At 35.4% G+C, this 27,762-nt stretch overlaps 1 protein-coding gene across 2 annotated transcripts in view; it reads right to left on the reverse strand.

Annotated features, from left to right (window-relative positions):
- Positions 1-27,717, reverse strand: part of LOC100371776 (U3 small nucleolar ribonucleoprotein IMP3-like) — a 40,980-nt gene extending 13,263 nt beyond the window's left edge. The window contains exons 1-2 of one of the 2 annotated variants that reach the window (XM_085492126.1): positions 27,565-27,717; positions 26,478-26,585 (exon numbers count right to left, since the gene is read on the reverse strand). In XM_085492126.1, coding sequence (XP_085348252.1) covers positions 26,478-26,585; positions 27,565-27,701 — 245 coding nt within the window. In that variant the 5' untranslated portion in view covers positions 27,702-27,717. Of the gene's footprint in view, positions 1-26,477; positions 26,586-27,413; positions 27,470-27,564 lie in introns of those variants that run through there. The other variant, XM_085492127.1, reaches the window with a different exon arrangement.
- Between the last annotated feature and the right edge of the window lie 45 nt (positions 27,718-27,762).

The raw sequence follows: 27,762 nt of genomic DNA on the forward strand, positions 1-27,762 counted from the left end.
TAGTTTACAGCTTTTTCATCAGTATCTCAAGTACAACTCATCTTATTTCAAAGAATCTTGGTACATACAATGCAAGTGCGGCTATCTAATTAGTTTTGGTATTTAAATGATAATTTACTTTTCAGCTTTCCGCCAATTTTATACAATCAAATAAATTTTCAGTGAGTATTATAAACTTCAATACCATTGTTGTTTTGTATCTAAAATAGCAGCAAATATTAGTTGCTAATCTTGTTTGAAAAGCTAATCTTAAATTTTGAATTAATTTTTAATATGCATCCAATACTCCCAGGACACTCCTTTAACTTTATTTTGTTTATAAAATGTGAATTTTCTTTTACCAAATTACAAATTCTGTAACTATAATAATGCGTCAATGACGAGCAAGTGAATTAGCATAACGAGTTGTGTCACAGCAAATCTCTGTGCGGTCAGTGACGTGTCATATTGGCTTAGAAGGCACACTCCAAGCCGAACAATACAACTTTATAGATACGCCCCTTTGACACTTGATCGATTTCATTGACGTGTCATATGTTTGAATGTCATTTGCAGTTTTCTGCTACCACCAGAGCAGACAAGGTCTAAGTTTGTGTTAGAGTTAAACTAATATTTTTATAGTTATATAGATAAATTCCACAATTTCACTAAATATTAAACTGCTCTAACTTTTACAATTCTTGCCCTCTAAACACATCATTGAATTCCCCTTATTTGTAATGTTAGCACATATAAAGTTACTTACAGTTCACTGAATGCAACCTGATATATTTTTTTTATTTCCAGTGAAATGAGTGGAATCAAAGGGAAATTACTGTTTGTTGAGTCTCGTCTCTGATCTGTAAGGACTTGTTTGTATAAAATACTGCGCTCAATGTCAGACTTTCCAGATCGCCTTCAACTTACTGCAGAAAACACATACAGCAAACGAATTGTGTTCAGCACAACATTTGCACTAGGGTTATTGCAAGAGCATTTTTTGCTTTGCTGTGCAGTAAATAATTTGGAAACATTTGAGCAAAACACTGTCACAGTGATAGAATACAGTGATCATAGGGGTCATAGTGGCAGACTTTCAAGATTGCCCTCAAGTAACATAATATGATGCACAGTTGCAGCGGAACGTGTTCAGGCAACACTTGGCACGAGTAATTTTTGCTGTACATTCTCTATGATAAAAAAAATAATAACAGAAGTCATGCAAAATGCACTATTCGGATTTCCTCAACTTATAAGAAAATATTTTCTATGGCCAAAAGTAAAATATGCTCATGCAATGTAACATTTGACACTATTGATATTACAATGCTGTTTTTGACATATGTCATATTAAAAAATATTCCTTTCTGTAAAATAACTTCTCAGCTGTATACAGTATGATAGCATGTCAGACTGTCTAGATAAAACATCACTAGTGTTCACTCGCAGTAAATTGTCAGACTGTCCAGATAGAACATTCCAAGTGTTCACATGGTTAATGTTTTCAGACTGTCCAGATAGAACATTCCAAGTGTTCACATGGTTAATGTTTTCAGACTGTCCAGATAGAACATTACTAGTGTTTACTTGGATAACGTTGTAAGACTGTCTAGATAGAATATTATCAGTGTTCACCCGGTTAATGTTTTCAGACTTTTCAGATAGAATATTACCAGTGTTCACCTGGTTAATGTTTTCAGACTGTCCAGATAGAATATTCCTAGTGTTCACCCAGTTAATGTTTTCAGACTGTCCAGATAGAATATTACCAGTGTTCACCCGGTTAATGTTTTCAGACTGTCCAGATAGAATATTCCTAGTGTTCACCCGGTTACTAGTAATGTTGTAAGACTGTCCAGATAGAGCATTAATAATGTAAGACTGTCCAGATAGAATATTACCAGTGTTCACCCGGTTAATGTTTTCAGACTGTCCAGATGGAATATTCCTAGTGTTCACCCGGTTACTAGTAATGTTGTAAGACTGTCCAGATAGAGCATTAATAATGTAAGACTGTCCAGATAGAATATTACCAGTGTTCACCCGGTTACTAGTAATGTTGTAAGACTGTCCAGATAGAATATTACCAGTGTTCACCCGGTTAATGTTTTCAGACTGTCCAGATAGAATATTCCTAGTGTTCACCCGGTTACTAGTAATGTTGTAAGACTGTCCAGATAGAGCATTAATAATGTAAGACTGTCCAGATAGAATATTACCAGTGTTCACCCGGTTAATGTTTTCAGACTGTCCAGATAGAATATTCCTAGTGTTCACCCGGTTACTAGTAATGTTGTAAGACTGTCCAGATAGAGCATTATTAATGTCAGATTGTTCAGATAGAACATTACTAGTGTTCTCTGGAATAATGTTGTTGTCTGTTTGGCCAAGCAAGATCTTGCATTTGACACTAAAATGTGTATCAAAACTAAATGATCAAAACAGGGAAACCAGGTACAAGTATACTAATACAAATTATTATTACTAAAAATTATAATAGAACCCCATAAGGAATGTGCACATTTATTGCAGCATAGTGTTCAAATCGAACATGTGACATCATTGTCGTGTCCAACTCTGCCAGTCGCCAGGTTTGTCATCTCTTTCGTAAAGAATCACAACTGGGAACATTGTATTTTTTCCTTTGTTTACATGTATGTGTGGAAAAGTGTATGGTTGTTATTACTGCCAGTTTGTTGAAATACACTAGAATTGTGGACTCTTGTGTGCACATTATGAGAGTCTTTGCATTTAGTGTGTCTGTATGTGTGTGTCTTCGTCTGTTCCACTGATTAGTTTTAGGTAAAACTCTGTGCATATTAATTACTTAATTTGCATAATGATTAGTCAATTTTCAGCTTTTCCACTGATACCCCAAGTTTTAATAATCACATTTCAATAAAACTTGGTACATGGATGCCCTGGGATATAGCACAGACCTGATTATTTTTTTGTTGAAGTCCAGTGCATATTAATTACCTGATTTGAATTTTAATTAGCCAATTCTAAGCTTTTTCATTTTTTTCTCAAGAACCATTTAACAGATTTCAATGAAACATTATACATAGTTGCTGTGGGATAATGTGCAAACATGATTAGATTTTGGTTGAGATCAATGTGATACTGTATAACTAATGTTGCAGATGACTATCATGATCATGTGACCTCAATAATATGCATAACTGTAAGATCTTAAATACTGGTGCTATAATTTTGTTGTCTGACAAGATATATGACCAAAATATCAAGTGATATTTACCTCTCAAAACGAATTACTGATAGAATGTCAGATTACATGAATTAAACCAGAAATCCACATAGAAATCATTTTATAATGCAGGTACAAATCAGGGTAATATGTTTTTCAGAATTATCACACTATAAAATGTAGGTGTTTGTAGAGTAGTATAATCTAAGAAAAGACATTTGAGAGAATTGGAAATTTACACATGGTAACAGCGATATTTACCACAACTTCACTTTATCTGTAACCTCTAATTGTTTAAAATCAAGACATCATTATGCTACTGTAAAATACTTTATTTAGCTGGAATTAATTTTGTATGGAATTAATCTTGTATGGAATTTATTTTTTCACTGATTTTTGACGAGTTGAATGTAAAATATAGGAAAAAAGGTATATTCGCTGGATTTTATTTTCACTGAATCATTCCTTCAGCAAAAATAGCGAAAATTAATTCCAAGCGAAAATAAAGTATTTTACAGTATTTATATAGTGACCAGGTAATGAATGTAACAATGATATATTTATGCATAAAACTGATAAGTTACCCTGAAAGTCAAATTATCAAACTAACCTGAATGAAAGGTTATTATACAAGATGTGACAAAAATTGCCACTTAGAAAGTTGAAAGTGCTTGTATATTTATTAAAAAAGTGTCATGTAAAATAATGATCAATAGATGAATTCAATCCAGCCAACCTTCAAATCCTGGTCTTTTGTATATACATTAACGACAGTGATTATGCTCTGAAAAAACGTCTGTTTAAACCATACATGCATTTAATAAAAACAGTGAATTGAGTAGCATATTCAATGTGCACACTGATTATCAATTCTTGACAGCACTGCAGACACAGTGCATAATGAGAACGTGAGAATTTACCAACTGTGCACCGAGCAGAGGACACAGCTGAGTGAGTATGTAAGACGAGGCTTTAAGAGACCACCTGTCTGTTCAGATGACTGACAAGTATACATGTACATGTGCAACATTACCTCACTTGTTGACATTGTATATAGGCATGCCCAAACTTATAGCCACAGCCCATCTGTCCATTTGTACCTTCCCACTCAAAAACTTTAAAAGGTAAACAGCTCATTAAGTGGATAGAATTATTTGTTGAATTTATGCCTCTAAAATATATTATTTTTGTGATGCAGTATTTTTCTTTACACAAGTAGTACGGATTTAACATTGAAAAGAAAGAAGAAATGAAATTCAGATAAAATGACCATCTGAAAAGAAGCTTATAATACAGTTCACAAAACTTAACATGGTATAACCTATACTTAAAATTTATTGGCAGGTTCAATAGTATTCAATTAATCTCAAAAAAACATGCACAAACAACAGAAATAATGCAGATTGCTAGAAAGGGCTAGCAAAAATTATAATTTGCATAATTAGTCAGTACAATAAAAGAGTTAGTATGTGCCTCAACTGCTGCTGTTAAAACACTGACCTGGTAAACTGTTGCTGTTAAAACACTGACCTGGTAAACTGCTGCTGTTAAAACACTGACCTGGGTAAACTGTTGCTGTTAAAACACTGACCCAGTAAACTGCTGCTGTTAAAACACTGACCTGGTAAACTGTTGCTGTTAAAACACTGACCCAGTAAACTGCTGCTGTTAAAACACTGACCTGGTAAACTGTTGCTGTTAAAACATTGACCCAGTAAACTGCTGCTGTTAAAACACTGACCTGGTAAACTGCTGCTGTTAAAACACTGACCCAGTAAACTGCTGCTGTTAAAACACTGACCCAGTAAACTGCTGCTGTTAAAACACTGATCCAGTAAACTGCTGCTGTTAAAACACTGACCTGGTAAACTGTTGCTGTTAAAACACTGACCTGGTAAACTGCTGCTGTTAAAACACTGACCCAGTAAACTGCTGCTGTTAAAACACTGACCCAGTAAACTGCTGCTGTTAAAACACTGACCTGGTAAACTGCTGCTGTTAAAACACTGACCCGGTAAACTGCTGCTGTTAAAACACTGACCCAGTAAACTGCTGCTGTTAAAACACTGACCCAGTAAACTGCTGCTGTTAAAACACTGACCTGGTAAACTGCTGCTGTTAAAATACTGACCTGGTAAACTGCTGCTGTTAAAACACTGACCTGGTAAACTGCTGCTGTTAAAACACTGACCTGGTAAACTGCTGCTGTTAAAACACTGACCTGGTAAACTGCTGCTGTTAAAACACTGACCCGGTAAACTGCTGCTGTTAAAACACTGACCCAGTAAACTGCTGCTGTTAAAACACTGACCCAGTAAACTGCTGCTGTTAAAACACTGACCTGGTAAACTGCTGCTGTTAAAATACTGACCTGGTAAACTGCTGCTGTTAAAACACTGACCTGGTAAACTGCTGCTGTTAAAACACTGACCTGGTAAACTGCTGCTGTTAAAACACTGACCTGGTAAACTGCTGCTGTTAAAACACTGACCTGGTAAACTGCTGCTGTTAAAACACTGACCTGGTAAACTGCTGCTGTTAAAACACTGACCTGGTAAACTGCTGCTGTTAAAACACTAACCCAGTAAACTGCTGCTGTTAAAACACTGACCCAGTAAACTGCTGCTGTTAAAACACTGACCTGGTAAACTGCTGCTGTTAAAACACTGACCCGGTAAACTGCTGCTGTTAAAACACTGACCCAGTAAACTGCTGCTGTTAAAACACTGACCTGGTAAACTGCTGCTGTTAAAACACTGACCCGGTAAACTGCTGCTGTTAAAACACTGACCCAGTAAACTGCTGCTGTTAAAACACTGACCTGGTAAACTGCTGCTGTTAAAACACTGACCCAGTAAACTGCTGCTGTTAAAACACTGACCCAGTAAACTGCTGCTGTTAAAACACTGACCTGGTAAACTGCTGCTGTTAAAACACTGACCTGGTAAACTGCTGCTGTTAAAACACTGACCCAGTAAACTGCTGCTGTTAAAACACTGACCCCGTAAACTGCTGCTGTTAAAACACTGACCCAGTAAACTGCTGCTGTTAAAACACTGACCCAGTAAACTGCTGCTGTTAAAACACTGACCCCGTAAACTGTTGTTTGAGCACTGACTCGGTAGATTGCTGTTTGAACACTGACCAGGTAGACTGCAGTTTGAACACTGACCCAGTAGACTGCTGTTTGAACACTGACCCAGTAGACTGCTGTTTGAACACTGACCCGGGTAGACTGCTGTTTGAACACTGACCCGGGTAGACTGCTGTTTGAACACTGACCCGGGTAGACTGCTGTTTGAACACTGACCCGAGTAGACTGCTGTTTGAACACTGACCCGGGTAGACTGCTGTTTGAACACTGACCCAGTAGACTGCTGTTTAAATACTGACCCGGTGACTGCAGTTTGAACACTGACCCAGTAGACTGCTGTTTGAAAACTGACCCGGTGACTGCAGTTTGAACACTGACCCGGTTCAATTATATTATAAAGTTGCATTCCAAATTTGTATAATCTGCAGAAAACCTATCCCTGGAAGCATCATAAGGGCATTGTACTTTGTGTAGTTCATGAGAAAACTTATTCAATAAAAGTTTGCTTAACCCTTGAAGCACCACAACTTTTTCCCGAAAAATTTTGGTGCCACCATTTTGCCTGTTTTTATGTAAAAAATTTTTTAGATAAATCTGGACCAAATAACTTCCTATTGGCTTGATCAAGATTTTGAAAAAATTACATTAAATAAATTATGAATGACGACAGAAATTGACATTGGTAGTCAAATGGTTAAACAACGCCCTTCGATGCAGGCTAGCTTCATGATTTGGTGCAAAACCAATTGATTTTCCTTGGTGATCACAATCATCTGTGGGAGGTGTTTGACATATAATACATGGGAATGCCAGTTTAAACAATGTTACAATTTATATTTCCGAAGCACCAATTGTATGATAAATGTTGGTAAGAATGATTCTACAATCTATATAAGTCTGAATTACTTTTAAGCATTCAGGCATACTACATGTAGTTGTCAGGGTTGATATGTTTTACAGAATAAAAGCCAATTGAAACTAATCAATAAATGCACAATATATCGATATATCAATCAGTTAGATGGGCTTCTCCCAATAGACATGATAAATCTAATCTGAGTGATATACTGGCTGTAGTCAACACATAGTTTAGACAATCTTACAATTATCCATGGTATTCAACTGTAATTACTCATTCCTAGTGGCCCAAGGTGCCAAATACACTTCTTAACTTTCTAAATTGAATAGTCCAATAGAGTTACACATTTGATTTGAAAACGTGTATTTATTCGCTTTAGTGGAAACCATGTAAATGTTGAACTTCTGGGGATGAGACAGCAGTATTGTGCTAGAAAAAGCTGGCAAATTACCGAGAAGATAATAATTTGGTCATTTGTTTAGCCACTTATGGCACAAAATAGTTTATTGTTGTTGCTATCTGTTTTTGACTAATATGTATCCCTTTGTTCTATGATGCTATGTGAAAAATGGAGTACTGATAATAATGTTCTGAAGATGCGAGTAGATGAAGGTTCACGCAAAAAATAAAGTGTTGCCTAGTAGGTAGATGCAATGTTTTTTTAAGGCTCATGTCATTTTGTTTACAGAAGTACAATATAATCATGAATCGCCATCATACATTTGTATAATGCTATTTTGATTTTTGAGGGTTACACAATTTGTGTACCAAGGAAAATTAATGAAGAGCTACATCTTAAAACAATTTAAATCATTGCAATATAGTGCCTTGACATTTTGAAATTGTATGATGTCAATGAGATTAAACTTAAATTAAGAAGGTCAAATTCATCCAGATACATTTATATACATATACCATACGAGTGCCCAAGGTACTCAGCTCTCATGCTCAAAACTGGTTGAACTGGTGGAGAAGTATTTAACCATATTTAGACCAATTCAGGACATAATTACTGTCTACATGTATGTGCGAAGTTTGAAATTAATCAGTCAATGCATGTTTGAGAAATGGCTTTGGACAGATACACAGAATAAAACAGTCGCTGTTTTTATACTTTGTTAAGACTATTAGGCACATATGTGTTATTTTTGTACATGCATGACTACATGCTAAACTTATGTGTGTAGTGTGTAATTACAGAAAGACCTTCATGTATTCACGATATGGTATAATTTCTATTTGATTTTTGTACTGGGTCACTATTGTTCCTTTATATTCCCCCACCAGTATAAAAAGTATGCATGTGCTTAGAGAATAAAAATAGATGACCATATTGTTCACTTTTAGAACCAAAAATGAATGTGATATTTTGTTCACACCACTATGGACGATGCCCAAAGCCTGCAAACGTCGACAAAAGTGTATCGTTTACGTGCACAAATAAGTTCTGCATAACGAAAGGATGTGATTTGAATTTTATCAAACGTCTGCGATGTTCTAACATCTGGTATAAATTTATTATATCTCTAATGTATATTTATTTTTTCTGCAAGTTTTTTTTCCACGATCTAATTAGGGATGTTCCATAACGACAATTCACTCCCCTGTCTCAAGGATTCCAGCTTGAAATGTTTACCACAACAAATTTTCCCAGTTTTGTCTGCCTTGACTCCTGACTTAAAACAAGTTAACAGTATTTAAGTTTGGAGTGAAGACAATTACAATCGAATGCCCTTACCTAGAAGGTGGGATTTTTTTCATTTAAATTAGAGCTCCTTTATATTATTTATTCAATGGCAGAAATCAAACTTTTACTATAGGAGGTGTGGCTATGAGATGACATTGTATTTACGATATCTATAAACAGAACAATGCATACTGTATGACCTGTAAGACCCTGATTCAGATCTGACCTAGTGAGTACTCATCAGGACTTAGTCGGGCCCATTATATAGACTTGAAAGCACATGCTGAATTGCCAGTAGGAGGTAATGATCCTAATTAATTTCAGTCAAAAAAAAAAACGACTGAATAATTACATATCCTGGCATGAAGAAAATCTTACACCATGGCTAGTTCTTATATAAATCACTAAAATGTATTACATTACATGTTATATACTGTTAAACTCCAATGCAAGGTGAACACTATACCATGTGATTGGTATGCTGAATAGTGTATTCCAGACTGCAGAGTAACCAGTCAGTAAACTCCAATGCAAGGTGAACACTATACCATGTGATTGGTATGCTGAATAGTGTATTCCAGACTGCAGAGTAACCAGTCAGTAAACTCCAATGCAAGGTGAACACTATACCATGTGCTTGGTATGCTGAATAGTGTACTCCAGACTGCAGAGTAACCAGTCAGTAAACTCCAATGCAAGGTGAACACTATACCATGTGATTGGTATGCTGAATAGTGTACTCCAGACTGCAGAGTGACCAGTCAGTAAACTTCAGGTTCTTCAGGTTCTTTGACATTAATGTAAATGTTAGACTGCCCCCACAACATCTGAACTACTTGCTGGTTCACATTTCAATGCATGTGCTTCTCATGATTTAGCAAAGTCCTTGAACTCACTGCACACCTTCGTTAATCCAATACTGTTACCATCTAGTGTACTACATGTTTGTAAATGTATATAAAAGGTGAGACGGTATGCAACACATGCGACAACACCCTGTGACAAACAAGTAGAAGTCAATAAACAATTGATTTAACACATTGGACACCACTCATAACTATGATCTTCAATGAATCCAAAATATCAATCAATTAAAAAGACTTTCATGTTTTTATGGTGGGTTATGCCAGCATGATAGCTAGATGCTGTTTGGTAGCATTTTATAGTGAAGGGGAGAACAAAAACACAACGGGAGTTGCAGGACTTAGAAGCCATTGAAAGCAGAATGTCCATTGTAGTAATTACGAGATGGTACAATAAAGGCATGTCCTTGGATGGTTAGTGACTAACAGAGAAGTATCTCTATCCAATTAACCCAAAATCCACAGGTTACCACAAACTTTTGACCTTCAATCTAGGGCAGAATACTTACTATGAAGATACATGACTCTGTTATTTTGATTATTTGACTTACTACATGTATGTTTCCAACAAATATTTCCAATTTCTTGTGGGTTCCCCCATAGTGTATTTTTAGTTTTATCCTTTTCATAGTTATTATAGAAACTTTATGTTAGAATAGTATACATATACTGTATGTAACAGTTTATTACATACTAAATAGAAATGTTTTTCGTTGCTATGTGGACATAAAGAAATATCTTATCAATTTAGCAGTAACACCAATGGCTCAATGTTGTTTAAATTAGTGATTAGATTAAAATTTCTATTGAGCCATGTTTGGACAAGAGACCATAGAATTGGAAGATGACCACAACAAATGAAGATCTGTACTGTACACTATTGTAAAGAGTGTGTAGTTGAATAATATGACACATTAACTGTGTCTACATACCACCTCAGTGTAATCTGGAGCAGTACTTCACTATCAAAGCGTTATAGTTGTCCCGCAGCGTGAGCTCGAATTTTGTGTTAACAAACAAAGTATTTTACACAGGTTGAGGGTCCTATATCAAACATGACGTAATGCTATGACGGTAGAACTTTAAGTGAAGTAAGTCAATGGAGAGCAAAGTATGTTATTGTCCATTCAAGGAGTACAAAATCTTATTATGTTAGCAGGCCTTGCCTTGAAAACTGTTAAGAGAGCTAAAATGACTCACCTGAGCACAGTAGTATGAGTGATTATGCTTGATTGTTGACCAGTTGTATGGGTATAGTCACACAGGCAGCAATCTTTGGTTTAAAAACTTTGAATTCGCAATCATCTTTTTTTTTAAATCGATTGTAGTAAAATGTACATTTGACATTTATTTCCATTCAATGATTTTAATGGAAAGAAAAATTTAATATAATTGCTTTTTTTATTTAAAAAAAATTAATGTCAATGCATGTTTTTCTTCGCTTGTTTTTTTGCATTACAAGTGCTAATTGTACTTAACATGTGAATTTTTTAGAAACAATATTTTATGTTTAATACTACATGACAGGGCTGTGTGATCATCTCTCTGGAAATTTAATAATCTAACTCAGGTCTGGTTGAACATACGCAATTCACCTGCAAGCCACTGCAGATCTTAGTCAAGTTTTCCATGGAGCATCCCCATTAAAGTTAATGTATATAGCTTTGACTTCCCAATTGAGTCTGTGCAGTGCAGACAGATGGTAAGCCAAGTAACATTGCAAATATTGTTTTTGTTAGTATCAGAATGTTGTGAATTTTTCATGCAACAAGTGAAATTATTGCATAGCAAGTCATTTTTAAAATAACCATAGTAAAAATAATTTATGCTGCTAAAACTACTGGTTTCATTATACAATATATCATACTTAATGTCTGGTGTAACACATGCAATACTAAACTGATATACAGTTCCACAAATACACAACTAGAACTTACATAAAATTGTTGTTCTACTTCATTATAATACAATACCCATAGATGTAAATAAAACCTTTGACACAGCATCCCCTCAAGGACTGACACCTGTTACAATGACAAGGACCTTGGTGGACATCTGTCAGGCCAGTGACTGATCAGTCTGTTATTACTCTCAGTCATATTCTTTAGGCCACTTCATTCAATATTTACACATAAACAAAAAACTGAATAGTTTCCAGTAATGTTAGTGAAAATAAGTAAGTTTGGTTTACGACAGTTGGCTCAAATTACCACTGGCATAATAAGATAGTACTCATATACCTGAAATACATGTACCGCCTTAAATGTATCATGTCAGTTAAGAGAGTGAAGGGCAAGGTACATTTGTAAAGAGAAGCCTGTTGAACATCTGCTTCATGGCACAGCACTAAAAATTACCCATAATTCTCTATGATTTGTACTACACAGTATAGACATTGATGTCATGAAAACTCTTATAAGCACAATATTTTGGATGCTATTAAATGCCTGAATATTGTTTTTCAAAAGTATGTTTACAATATATCATCAGAATATTAAATTTAGCACAAAATCTGGTGAAAGAATTTATAAAGGTGCTAAAAACGCTGTCAATTTTAGGGGAATATAAACACCAACATAAATACTAGCCGGCAACTACATGTAACATAAAGAGAAAATCTAATTTTCACAAAAAATCTATATAAACAAAAAAAATAAATTTAAAATAAATTTGATATTTGAAAGGGATAATTTAATTCAACAATTTTACTGGAAACTAGTATTTTTATCTTGGTTTTCATACTAATGTGTCAGGAAGCATGGTGCAAGCCAGTAAGAAAACTCTTCTACTAGGAAACTGAGGAGTATGGCTAAAGGTTTACATTAAAAGCAAGAAATTGAAGGACCGGAAAATGATGTTGAGTTTAGTGAGGTTTGAGAGTTTACTAAGATTGCAATTATCTTGTAGTAAAATGGCCATGGATGGATAACCATACCACTGCCTTTGTTACGATTGGTTTAATGCATTCATTAAGTTTAATCAAAATTTGTGAAATTTGAAAAAAAAATCAGGGCCTGTTTGGTCAAAAATTATTACAAAAGATAAGCTTCAAAAAAACTTTAATTTGGACATTATTCAGAGAGGACAAGTATAATAGAGGTTAAGGATTCTACAGGTCTGGCTGAAAGCACATACAGTGAACACACTAGTATTGTCCAATGACCTGAATAACCAGTATAATCAGCACATCCCTGACACAAGGGGAATTACATGTATCTCAGGAGAGAGAAAATATTATGTTCATTATTGACTAAGGTATCGTGTGGCAGTCTGATTACGCTGATTAAGTATTTTGTTGTGTTCACTGAACTGCATAATGTGAACTTAATTTATTTCAAGTGGTAACTTAGGGGTGTTCTCAAATTTTCAACAGAATATACTACAGATGTTCTTTAAAGTTTAACTTTTTCACCATCAGTTCCATCTTTTCATCACAAATTCACAAACTAGCTCTGTTTATAGTCTGCACTTTCCTTCAGAAGATTGAGACTAAAATAGCACATATTTTTGAGTAAAAACTGAAAATTGACTCAAATTTTGTCTGCCAGCTCCAAAATTAGGGTTCATTTTCAGAAATATTGAAGAATGTAAGAAAAATGTGTAGAAAAATTTGAGCGAGAAAGTCTGGTGGTGAAAAGCTTATCTCTGGGGCATTCTTAGAGCTTTTATGTGAAATATTCAATAGTCTGATTTCATGCATAAAAAAAGGATTCACTAGGATTCTACCTTAATTACCGGGTATTTATTTAATTCAGAACAGAAGCAAATCATTGAAAATCCATGTGCAATTTAACACTACCAGTATTCAAATACACCAATTTTAACACACAAAAAAGAAAATGATTCCCAGTGTTTAGATATGTTGAAAACCCCAAGACCCTAATAAAGCTCTACGAACACTTTCAACGTTCAACTTTAAAGAGACACATCAATATGTAACTGTATATGTAATATGCAATATATATGTAATGTGTAATATGCATGGGCATGTGGTGAGTCTAATGAGGATAACTCACACAATAAAATCGACACACATACAACAACCAATCTTACATGTACAATAGATGACGTATCAATTAATGAGACAAAATTAATTTTAAAGGTCCAGTCCGATGATTTTTTACGACCTGAGCCACATCATCACTTGAATGACAAGAATGAAACACATACATAATGCACAGGTTTGATTATCAACAGAACAATCCACACAAGTACAGTTATGATGATTGTGTCCACTAATATTGCATACAGCACCTCAAGGCATATCCCCCAAACTTCATTAATTACATGGCTGGATGGTCTGAACTTTTATTTAGCACCTTGAAGGAATAGACTAGCTAAAGTAATTTCAACATACCCCCAGGGCCTTGAAACCTACAAGATACAACACTCATGTATGACTTGTAAAAAACAAACCAGAGATTGACACTAAGTTCTCCAGCCTGAGACAAGTAATATTGTCATTTGGACAACTGAATAGTAAATCAATTGCCTTTAGCAGACTATACTGAAGGCAACATTCATTTCAGATGAATAATTTAAAAGTTAACATGAAGCCCTGCATACTGTCCACACAAGCTCATTTCACCAGACCAAACATTTGTGACATCACGTGCACACACTCAAATAATAGGTTAATAACCTCGCTCATTTTTGTTTCCACAATTAAACCTTGCCATAGTTACCATGGCATTCTGTGATGATTTTTGTCTAAACATGCAGCTTTTTTTTTGGTCAGAACAAGTTCTACATTGTTCATACATGGTTGCATACATGTGTACCTTTATCAGTTTTTGTGTACATATACTTAAGTTTATATGACCCTGTAAGTATTTTATCATAAGTGTATTAAATCAGCAAAGCATAATACTAGATATAAGATCTTGACTTCTTTTTGTAATAAGTTTAATATACAGGAATGGAAAACTTTACCGCATTGCTCGCCAAGGAAGGAAGTGGCCTTGTCTATTTGATAACACATTGAAATGTTGTTTTTCAAGTGCTACCAATTTGTGAAATGACATTGAATCAATAAACAAAAAAATAACCGACTTCCATACATCTCCTAGTGCATTTTGTCTTTGTACCAAATTTTAACAAAATTAGTTAATGCATTGTCTGAAAAATCTGAGCAATTTCTGACTACATGTACTTAACATAGCAACTAAACTAAAGAGAAATCTTGTTTCCATAGATGCATGCATGGTTATTGACCGTACATTACACACCTCACTCTAGTGGCCATTTACACAATGTAAGATTTAGTTCTAAATATAATCTGGGCTTTTTTTTAGCTTTTATTCCTTCAAATATTAATGCAGCACCACAATTTCATGATCATTGAATTCCATCTCAAAAGTTATTTTTGGAGAAGATATACTCGCCACGGAGAACAGGTCTGGAGACATTAATGCCTTGTATACCATAGAATTAAGAGTTGTTATTGAAAGAAGATGGTAATTCTCATCTATACTTTCTGTTACCACACATGTTGGTCTAAACATAGTTTATTATATTGCACTGCATGTATGCAAGTTGATATGCCCCAAGTATTAAAGATCTCCAGTTACAAGCTTCAATGTAATAATTTCAAGACTGCTGGCAAAAAAATGATTTTGTTATCAAACCTTGCCATAAAAACTTTAGGGATAATTAAACAAGAACTAACTGTTGTAGGTTCAATGCACATATTCGCAGACAGCAAACACTGAACAACAGATGAAAGATACGACACTGCAAACACGTCTTTGGGTCGTGTGCCAAGCATAGGCCTCCCCCCAATTGTCTTTGATACCCGATGAATGGGTTACTCCATTGACAAGGCAAACAATAGTTAGTAGGACTGCTACAACAATAGCGCTGTGCAGCGCTGTACGTGCTGCCTCAGATTTGGCACTATGTGCACTATGAATACCACACGTGCATGCTGTGAGTTGGCAGTGCAACAGACACCTGCTCCTGTCAAAGACTGGCTGCAGCATTTACTCGCACACACGACACCCAATGTGTAGCTGTGTACATCTTAAGTTTCATCCTTATTAAAAGCTAAACAACCATTTTTTTCTCATCTGCTTACAAGTTAAATTTGGTGCAATCTCCTTGTCTAGGGGACTATAAAAGCCAATCTCCAATAAATATTGTCACAAACAGCATTTATAGCTAGTCCCATGGGGCGTACCTTATTGGTTTTCCCTTAGCTTATTGTCATAGGTTCAAACTTAGGCCAGTCATCACACAAAAGCAAATTTTCTATCGTCTACTGACGCTGTGTGGACATAACTTGCATTGAATACAAAAATGACAAAGTGTGCTCCGAGACTATCCATGACAAATGCTAACCGTGGTATGGGTAATATCAAACTGTCTATCAATGCATATTGCAATATCAAATATACAAAGCCCGTCACCATGGCAGTCTCACTAAGCCGATGGAAAACTCAGACAAAGAAACAATTGTCACCGAAACATGTTATTTGTCACTGTGTGACATACACAAGTTCTAATTGTCAAGCAAACTGAATGTGACAGGCACGAATTCCTTTCCATGCTGAATATTTATCAGCAGACAAAAAAACTTATATATCGTACAGTTTGGGCACAACTTAACTTTCAAGCTGGCAATCTGCTGGCTTTGCCATTTCATAAAAACTTACAATTTTTAAAGTTAGCATCATTTATCCATTTATTTAACACATAACATCCCCAGGAGGGGATGAAAAGGGTTACAAATCAGATATCAAATCATTGTCATTAATAATTTTAACATATTCTTTGTAGAATTTACTAATGTCACTAATATGAGACATATTTAGGCCAATCACTCCACACAATCTAGCTATATGTGACAGTTTACGCCAGCTTAAAGGAAAACCGCTCAATCCCATGGATTGCACCAAAGAATCATGGGACACTATTGTTTATGTTGTTTACAAATTTAATCTATTTTTTGTTATCAATTGTAATTTTAATCCAGAAAGTAAATTTGTTGTAAGTTTAGGCTTAACTGGAAGTGCCCCTTTAAGGTTTGCTAAATTTTCAGTTCTACTTGGACCGTACTGTAGATTTCCACTGAACACCGCTTACAATTATTACTAATTACTCATTAGTCTTTCCTCGTCGCAACAGTTGATAACTGCATTTAACTTAACTAATAATAACTCAACTTGTGCAGACAAGAAATATGTTTCAAGTTGACCGTGAAAAAGTTTTGTAGAAACATGCTTGACATTGACCACAAAAGATTTGAATAGCACCTATCATCGTGTAGTGTGGCATAAGCAAGTAATTTAGATCCAATTCAGCATCATAATTGCAGTGAATAACACAATACATCTCTACGTATTTGCACTTTGCAGCTATAGTCACAGAAAATAAATATAAATATCACCTACTCCAGTCCAAAAAAGTTGCAAATTTGGTAAACAAATGAATTTTACTCATAACCTTCAGGCGTATAATCTTGAATTTTAATTGCAAAGATTTAATTTCTCATTAACATACAAATTTTAAGAATTTCTCTAGTCTGGGTACATTTTTTTAGCCATTGGAAGCATTTCACAGAGGTCTTCTAATAAAAAAAAACCCACATACTTTCAGGGCATTTATAGAGCTTTATTAAGGATCTTGAAACTATTACGTAAAATACTTGATGACCTGAATTTGCGTGACCTGTGGGAAATATGAATGTTCATATTTCAATGTTTCCCACATGTCTGAATGCTGGCTATCGTTTCAGCTTCTCATTTAATGGTGTGTTAGAATTTCCTTTAAGTTTAATTGTGAATCACAGTAATTTGAAACAAGGTAATATTTTACATAATAGTTCCTAGACCTCAATAAAGCTCTATGTATGCTCTCAGAGTGCAACTTCAAAACTGGAGTCTTAAGGAGTCACAGTAACTTGCACCAAGGTTCTAGGGAGTCACATTGACCTTTACTTGGGTCCTGGGGAGTCACAGTGGCTTTCATTGAGGTCCTAGGGAGTCATGGTGACTTTTCGTGAAATCTTGTCCCCATGAGTGTAATTATCATGAAATTGTAAAAATTCCAACAACTTCTACCAGAATGTCTGCACTGAACAAGTGAACAGTTGCATTGACCTAGGCCGTTATGTGTCAGTCAATACTCTCAGTGTACCATAATCTCTGACCCAAACAGTACAGACGTGCTTGATGAAAAGGGCAATACAGACTGGGGACTAAATCACAGTTGCTCTACAAAGGGGACAGTACATGGATAAATATAGGTATTTTGACAATGTCAATTAAAAACCAGATATTTATCCTGTTTATTTGAGCAAATAAAAGATTAAGGTCACGTTCAATTGTGAAGCTATTTGTTGGGTATTGTGCAAGGACGATGAGATTTGATCTTATAATTCAACAATTAATTGTCATGGTAGCATTGTCAATGATTGTGTCCCATAAATACCTGTATGTCAGTCAGTGAATCATGTACTGTACTTGCAACACGTTCTGAAAAGAGGGTTGATAGATCTTAAAATTGGGAAATATCAACCGAATAAACCGTTGAGTATCATAATTTTTCCTACCACAAAGCTAACTATTTTTCATGCATTCTATAGTTTTTCTGTTAATTTTTGGACCAATGGACTCAATTTTCCATAACCTGCAGGTCTTGATCAAAATTTGTGAAAAATGACACATGCATGCTTATTTTGGAAAAATGACATAAGTTAACTTTGAACACAGAGGGTCTATGCTTTGACATAAATAAATAAATAAATGATATTAATAATCTGACTGTGTCCACCTAATAATCTCCTTCCTGCACCAACAATGCTAGACAGGGACTCCCATTTTAGTACACCATGTGATATAAAGATCCCATGTGTTACAAAGATACATACAGAATATATTGTCCATTCCACGTCATTTTTATTTTGGGACTCCTACATGAAAATGTTAATGCAATTCTTAGTGAGATAATAGTCACATGGCCACTAAAATAAAGTTCTATGATTAGTCTTAGAGTGCAACTTTTTTTTTGGAACTCGCTCCAAGAATTGTTAACACAATTCCTGGTGAAAATAGCTCTTATGTCTTAGAGTCAACTAATGCATGTATGAGACCAAACAGAACAACATTTTGATACAATAAAGAAATTGAGGTCATATCCTGGCATAAGCTACACTTGTAATAAAAAAAAAAATGAAAAAAAAATTTTTGTTTTTTCGTTGTAATAACAGTTGACTTCCTTGCAGTCTGTTTTGATTCTAAAAATTCTTGAAAAATAAATGACATTTGCATAAAACGAGAAGTGAATGAGAAATAGCTGTGACAGCAAAATAGGTGATTTCATTTTTCATGTGTTCACCACTGTTCACGCAATTAACATTCATTTTTCAAGATTTTTTACAGAATCTAACAGTCCGCAAGTCTACAAAAATGTATGTTAAAGCAGAAACGGTAGTTCTTTTTTTGAAATATGTCACGGCTCTGAAAAGAGCCATTTGGCTTGTGCTTCCTTAGAAAGTAAATCTTACAGAATATGGAGAGTTGCGTCACACTCGTTTGGCTTTAGCGTCGATAATGAAACCAATGTTGCAATATTATAGCAACCTGTACCTGGGAGAGTGCTTGAAATCACATCATTTTGGCTTTATAAAATATTTGGTAGCCGTAACTTGGGCCAGCAATTTTGCAATGTCACGACAAAGACTGCCAACTTTTTACTATTTTTCATCACAGCTATTGCATTTCTGTCGTTGGAGAAAAAAAAAATCTTCTTATTCCAAGCCCACCTTGATATCTATAGCGAGACATTCCAGTCGCCGGAACTTGCTGAATGATAACTTTCACCGTGAAAGCGTTGAGTCTGATAAGAAAGCAATGTCACGATTTGACCTTTATGATGAAATACTAGTAGTGATGTCATTCTTAGCCAATCAGTAAAGCAGATGCTTAAAAGTAAAAGATGATTGACAAGACTAAAAACAAAAGCACTGTGTGCCATTGTAGCAGTCGTCAGCCGGATTCCCATTTTTCTTGCCTCTTTATTGTGATTAGGCATAAATTCAAAGTGCTGAGCTGACAGACAGTGAAATCTGTGGATTATAAGTGCCGAGTCTAATTTGTGTGCGACAACGTCAATGAACTTCAGGACGAAGCTGTAAGGATTTTGTTAGACAACGACAGTGGCGCCGACTTGGACTTTGAGGGTTTTGACTTTGACGAAGATGGCAATTAATGAACGTAAAATTAGAGATCTGAGAAATTTTTCAAACAACTATGAACTATCGTAATTTTTACTGTGTAAATTTGTACATTATTATTAATCTTGTATGACTGTTGATCCGGTATTTGTCAAAAACGGAAATAATTTTCACGCAGTTTGACTCTTGACATTTTGAGTTCATGCGTGTTTGGCGTGTTTGTGGGTGAGGAAATCCTAATTCAAATGATTCTTAACTGTCAATGATATCTTCAATTCTTTAATTTTGATGAATATTTTTGTAATTTTTGGTAAAAACTCATATTTTCTTGTTGAAAACGGCAAGTCCAATTGCTTTGATATTATTCTTTATGGACTGGAGACGGCTTTTGCGGCCCGGGTCGTGCGGCGGAAGCGCCCGAGCTTGCGAGGGCGTGTAAGCCGTACAATCGAGGGCAGCAAAAGCCGTATCCAGTCCATAAAGGTTTTATCATATACCTTATATGAGAAAAAAGTCTTTAGTTATGTTATTTTTTGCTCGTCTGGCCCAAAATAAAACCCATTCAATTTATCCGGGTTTCGATACAGGCCTTTTTACTGGCGCGGATTTATACAAAGGATTCTAAACGACGCAAACGCTTTAACATCTCTCACGCAATAGACAAACAAATGTCACCAAATATATCCACAAATTACGTGTTAATGAAACAGCAACTGAACGTAAATTAATAACAATATTTTAACGGTAATAAATAGGAACTCATTATAAACTTTCTTTCTTAAGAATGGACACTACAGTCCAGCTAAGCTGGTCATTTACTGACCGTCCTACAACGGACGTTTTCTTGGAGCTGATGTTGTAGCCGCAGGTAGAGACACGTTGATTTCATAGTTGTTAAAAATCGTAGTCGATGAACGAGAAACAATTGCTTGACAAGAAGCAGTTTAGTTTATATCTCAACTACGAATATCTGAAATGCGCCGATGATCTTGGGTTGAAAGACAGTATCGTCACAGTCAGCTGGCATCGGTGTCGCTGGGTGTATCCAGCAACACCGATGCCAGCTGAATGTATCGTACTGTAAACTTGACATGTTTTTGTGACCAGTTATATTTATGATTGGTTGTGGTAGAATGCCGGCTTTCGTCAGGATAATAATGAGTCCAACTGGTCTTTCGGTATATTTCCCATCCACAGAATAATATCGTCAGCCCGTTGACGCTGCAGGTCGGCGTCCTTTCTACAGCGCTTCTTGTGACGACACAACGATCGTCAGCCATTATCGAAGCGCAGACTCAAATTACGCACATTGTTTGTAAACAGAAAGTAGTTCCAGGAAATAGACGCGTTTACCAAATATGGTAAACGGGGCCGGGGCGTGATATGGAAAATTATTTCAATTGTACGCAATTGACGTCGGCCAGGGAGATGTGACGTTTACACAGCTATACGAGAGATTGGTAGCGGCAGGCGAGTTTCGCCCAGACAACTTTAAGGACATACTGTCCAGAGTGGCTGTCCCACGTTTCTTCTGCAATGATGAGAGAAATGGGAGAGGAGTGGAGGTGTATGGTGGCCTAAAAGTTGGTCAGGCGACAAGTCAGTTCGGTTGCTTTGTCCGCATTTAAGTCGACAAAACTGCAACGAAAGCAGAGGAAGTTCCTCGGCCGAAGTTCGCTTTCGAGGTGAAGAAAATTTTCTTCTTATTTTTTTTTTTCATTTTCTGATTCGGATAATTTGCTTGCACACACAGTGCAATGTTTTGTGAGACGTTGTCATAAAGTAGTGTTATGCACATTCCGCCTTGACTTGTACTGAAAATGGTGTTCATGCTGTACCTTGAATGCAGTGTTTCTGACTGAAGGTACTTCATCATGACTACATGTACTAGAGCTTGTCTGAATTGGTTATACCTGTGACAGTAATACAGTAGGAGATTTGTACATCAACATGTGCCTCCTACAAATAAAGACTTCTTGTTTGTTTGTTTTTTTGATACATTCTGTTCTGTGGTTCAATTCATAATGACAGCTCCGTAGTCAGGTGGTTTTAGCAGGATTTTTTTTTTTGGCAGGATTTTTTTTTCTTCCCCTCTCGCATTAGATTTGGGATCTCCAGAGGATGTCATCCATAAAATGAAATCAGCGTGGCCTTATAAGCAAAAAATTTGTTTTGTTTTACTTCTAATGTTGCATATTGTTTACTTATTTTTGTTGCACGTTTTCATTTGCTATTTAATTCCCTACCACAGTTCGATCTTTGTGTTGTCAATTTTCTAGAAATTTCATTTTTTTGTAGGAGATGTCTGGGCATAACCCACTGCTTTTTTTTGTCAATTTCCATGTTCAGGACCCTGGGCTCTTACCCGGATAAATACGGTAACAGTAATCGTGTTCACATCTGTTTTTCTTCTTCTTACGTTGTGAAAGGACACAAAAACAGATGTGAATATGATAAATACTATCAGACTCTTTAATATGCACCACACGTTATGTAATAAAGTTGTGGTTTGGTACTCAAGTTTATTGAGGTACGAAAATATTGTAAACCGATAGTTTTATAAGAATACCCAATTTAGTACCATCTACCAGGCAAGTTATTATTAGCTTCTCTTAGTAATTTCACTTGTATTTCTTGGTTTAACTTATCATATGTTCCAATTCAGTAATTATATTTGGGCAGATTGTTCTATTTAGAAAGTACGAGACAAATACGCGACATATATGCGAGATACACAAAGTTTGAAAATATGAATATTCATTTTAAATTTATTAATCACTTGTATTTCCTTACATTTTTGGGATACTAATTTGTTTTATCTGAGTAAAAAACCTGAAACAAAACTACCCCAGTATAAATGGTGAGTCAAATGTCTCATGATTTGAGCGGGAATGCCACAGTCTAAATTTTTTAAGACATCAGATCAAAAATGGAATACGCCAATACAGGGATGGTTCAAGCAGAAGATTGGGAGTTCCTGAGAATTCATAAATTGCAATATAACAGCAATGCACTTTACTCCGACTATCGTGTTCACATCTGTTTGGTTCTTAGGACGTTGGTAAAGGGACACAAAAACAGGTGTGAATACGATAAATACTCCGTCATAAACCAAGATGCATTATTAGACTCTTTAATATGCACCACACGTTATGTAATAAAGTTGTGGTTTGGTACTTAAGTTTATTGAGGTACTAGACTATTGTAAACCGGTAGTTTTATAGGACTTACCAGAGCATAAGAATACCCAATTTAGTACCATCTATTATAAGCTTCTCAGAAATAAAGAATTAACTGCATAGAATACCAGCAAAATAAACGATTTATATTATTTGTGTAGCACTAATTTTAAAATTAACTTTATTTATTTATTAAATGCTACTGGTACAGAGTTGAGGTCAAGGTTAATTCCCGCCAAAATTTTTGTGCAACATTTTGCACATTTTAATGTATTTTACAACAATTTCTTCAATTTGAGACCAAATTGACATCATTTCCCACTGTAAATAAAAACAAGCAGCCTCTCGGCTGAGATAGCTCCGCTGTTAGCAATGCACATTTCAATTAAAGAACAGAAGATATCATTAGAAAATGAACAATATGTATAGTATCAAAGCAATTGGACTTGCTTAAAAATATCACTTTTCACCAAAAATGACAAAAACAATCATCAAAATTACATAATTGAAGATATCACCACGAAATTAACAAATCTGAAAGAGGTTCACATGTAGTACTTATATATGTAATATAAAAACAATCAGACTTGCGATTTTCAACAAGAAGTCGAAAATATCACTTTTTACCAAAAATGACAAAAACATTCATCAAAATTAGAGAATTGAAGATATCATCATGAAATGAACAAATCTGAGAGTGGTCCACATGTAGTACCTATATATGTAATATCAAAGCAATTGGACTTGTAGTTTTTAACAAGAAGTCAAAAATAACACTTTTTACCAAAAATGACAAAAATATTCACCAAAATTAGAGAATTGAAGATATCATTACAAAATGAACAAATCTGAGATAGGTCTACCCAAGGTACATATACACCAAGTATCAAAGCATTCAGGTTTATAGTTTTCAAGAAGAAGTCAAAAAAGTAAAACATTGACACTGACGACGACGGACAATCACTCATATGATAAGCTCCGCTCGACAAAGTCGACAACGGAGCTAACAAGCAGCCTGTCAGCTGAGATAGCTCCGCTGTTATAGCAAGGCACAATTCAACAAGTCATTGTCAATGACACGTCCCTGTTCCGTTCATATTTGAGTGACATATACATTCAAAGTAGATCATGACCGAAATGCACCTGTATATGTACAACACATTGTACTAAATCTGAACAAAATCCATCCATGCATGACTGAGATCCGGTTCCGGAATTGAAAATACGTGATTTTGATGCATTTTCGGCCTTAAAATGGCCATCATTCAGCTATTGTTAAGCGGATCATGAAACAAATGCACATATCTATTTGTGACACGATGTACAATGTACCATGTGTGTGTGAAGTTTGAACTTGATCAATCCAGACATGTCTCGGATACGGATCCAGAACTGAATTCTTTATAACAAAATGGCTGCCAGTCGTCCATTTCAAACCCGATCCAAAAAAAAAAAATGATGTGCATCAAGGTCCTATTATGTTTAATGTATGTATCAAATTTGAACAAAATCCGTATATGCATAACTGAGATCCGGGTCCGGAATGGTGAAAATGTGCGATTTCAATGCATTTTCGGCCTTAAAGCGGCTGCCATTTGGCTATCGTTAATGAGATCATGAAACAAATGCACATACATATTTGTGACATGATGTACCTTGTGTGTGTGTGAAGTTTGAACTCGATCAATCCAGGCATGTCTCAGATACGGATCCAGAACTGAATTCTTTAAAACAAAATGGCCGCCAGTCGGCCATTTCGAACTTGATCCGAAAAAAAAAATGACGTGCATCAAGGTCCTATTATGTTTAATGTATGTACTAAATTTGAACAAAATCCGTCCATGTATAACTGAGATCCAGGTTCGGAATGGTGAAAATGTGCGATTTCAATGCATTTTCGACATTAAAGCGACCGCCATTTAGCTATCGTTAATGAGATCATGAAACAAATGCACATACATATTTGTGACATGATGTACCTTGTGTGTGTGTGAAGTTTGAACTCGATCAATCCAGGCATGTCTCAGATACGGATCCAGAACTGAATTCTTTAAAACAAAATGGCCGCAAGTCGGCCATTTCAAACCCGATCCAAAAAAAAAATGACGTGCATCAAGGTCCTATTATGTTTAATGTATGTACTAAATTTGAACAAAATCCGTCCATGCATAACTGAGATCCAGGTCCGGAATGGTGAAAAAATGCGATTTTGATGCATTTTCGGCCTTAAAATGGCCGCTATTCGGCTATCGTTAATCGGATCATGAAAAAAATGCATGTGCATATGTCCCATATAATGTGTGATGTATGAGTGAAGTTTGAACTTTATCGGTCCATGCATGTTCGAGATACAGGTGATCACGGACGGACGGACGGACGGACGGACGGACGCACACAGGGCAAAACATAAGTCCCCGTTTTCGGACTATGTCCGAACGGGGACTAATAAAATGTACATGTCTGTTATATACATGATACAGATACAGATAACACATTTTTCAATTCTGTGCATTTCATAGGTTGACAGGGGGTTACATTCACTGAACGTGTAATGTGTAAAGTACTTGAACTAATCTGATACGATTGTCAGGTAAAAATAAATTCAACCATTATGATGAACATCATCTAAAGATTCAATTAGAATTGCAAAATAATGTTGACAGAAATAATCCTAAAGAAACTAGACTAAAATCTTTTCAATATTCCACGAGAATTTCGCTAGACATCAGTCTATTAAAATTTAGAATCTAGGCATCATCACACTCACCACCTTGCCACTTCACTAATGCCTAGCTACAGTCCAAGTAATTTCTCATTACTGATCAGATTTGTGTAAACATTACACACACTGGGGGATGTCACAAGTGTCTTGAGTGATAAAACACTCAGAGTTCATTGGTCAGTTTAAATGCTGCACATCAACAATTTCCAGTATTATTCAATCAACCAAAGCTACAGCCAATAGCTGATCATATTAGATAATACATTTATTACTAATCCACCTGTATTTCTTGGTTTAACTTATCATATTTTCTAATCCAAAAAATATATTTCGGCAGAATTGTTCTATTTAGAAAGTACAAGACAAATACCTATATGTGTGAGATACAAGAAGGTATTTTTTTTTTAATTCTAACTTCAATAGTAAGAATATGAAAACAAATATTTGAAAATATGAATTTTCATTTTAAATTTTCACTTTATTTCTTTACATTTTTGTGATACTATGTGTCTCATCAGAGTAAAAAACCTGAAACAAAACTATAAACGGCGAGTCTCGTGACATGATATGATGCCGCAGTCTACATTTGTTAAGATTTCAGGATTTATTAACACTATCAGTGCAGATCAAAACTGTAATACACCACTACAGTGATGGTTCAAGCAGAAGATTGGGAGTTGCTGAGAATTCATAAATTGCAATATATACTTACAACTTTTCTATCAGCCTTGATGTACACTCTGTCCTGAATGGATCTTTCACATCTAGATGCTTGATCTTTTCAGCTAGTTGTTTCACATGACGGCTCAGTTTGTTGTACCTTATAGTCACAAAATAAAAAAAATGTTAGAATACCTGCAAGCTAAAAATGTTCATTCCATCATATACATACAATTACAATATTATATTACAAAACATAATTATTTTTTTGCAATTTGAAGACCATATCTGAAATTAAAATGCTTTGCCCAATAATAACTTATAATTAAGTTCAAAAAGTACTGCATACTGACTTGCTGGTACTTTGAAGTGTGTGTCCTGACTTGTGCAACTTTTGTACTTCACCAGAGCTAATTTTGATTTTACACAAGTTGATCAGTTATTCTTTCAATTAAATACTGATATGGAATGAGTTTATCTGAGAAAATACATGCATGAAGGCAGTATTACAATCCTATCAAACTTATCTTTTGATAATTGTGATGAGAATAATTTTTATAAAATATGTATATGAAAACATATGTTATATACGTGTACGACATACGTTAGTATATTTATTGATTTTGTGGTATGCCCTGCAGGGCCAATATACCATTTTCCGTTCAATGCGAGATCACGCATTATGCGTAAAATTAAAACAAAATAATAATATTCTCCTGTCAAATATCAGTCTGTCGATGTGAGTTAAAAAAATAAAGAAATTTGAGTTTAAAATCTCGCGAGGTCTCGCAGTTGAACGGAAAATCTAAGTACTCGTATTCACATTGACCAACGAAGATGGCCTCGTCAAAAGTACGCCACCTAAGTCTAATTAGATAAATACTCTTGGTATTAGTAAACATTCCGAACAGTAAGTACATGTAATTATTTCGAAATGATAAATAGCCGTACTGCCTAATTGAATGTGTTCCGCTGAATACTGACATACAATTGCATAGCTCGTAACAGAGACGACAGGTGAATACCCAGCTTGTACATGGCGATATTTACTGTGTTAGTCAATATGGCCGCCCCCATGTGAGAGAGATCACTGTTATTTCACATCGGCTAGAGTTACGGAGAACGCCAAATTGACTTACTTTGTATAGTCTTCTCGTTTTTGTATCCTATATTTTCTCATAATACGTACTTCATGGAGATTATTGTCCACCTTCCATGAAATAAAGTCGACTTTCTTAAGGAGCTTCTGCTCGTGGAACTTTAGCTTTCGTACCATGATGAATAAATTATGCAAATAACCGAAGCATTTCCGGCGTCCGCCAAATGGCTTTTTTATC

The sequence above is a fragment of the Saccoglossus kowalevskii genome, chromosome 17, assembly GCF_978046115.1.
Source record: "Saccoglossus kowalevskii chromosome 17, keSacKowa6.1, whole genome shotgun sequence".
Classification (NCBI taxonomy): domain Eukaryota; kingdom Metazoa; phylum Hemichordata; class Enteropneusta; family Harrimaniidae; genus Saccoglossus; species Saccoglossus kowalevskii.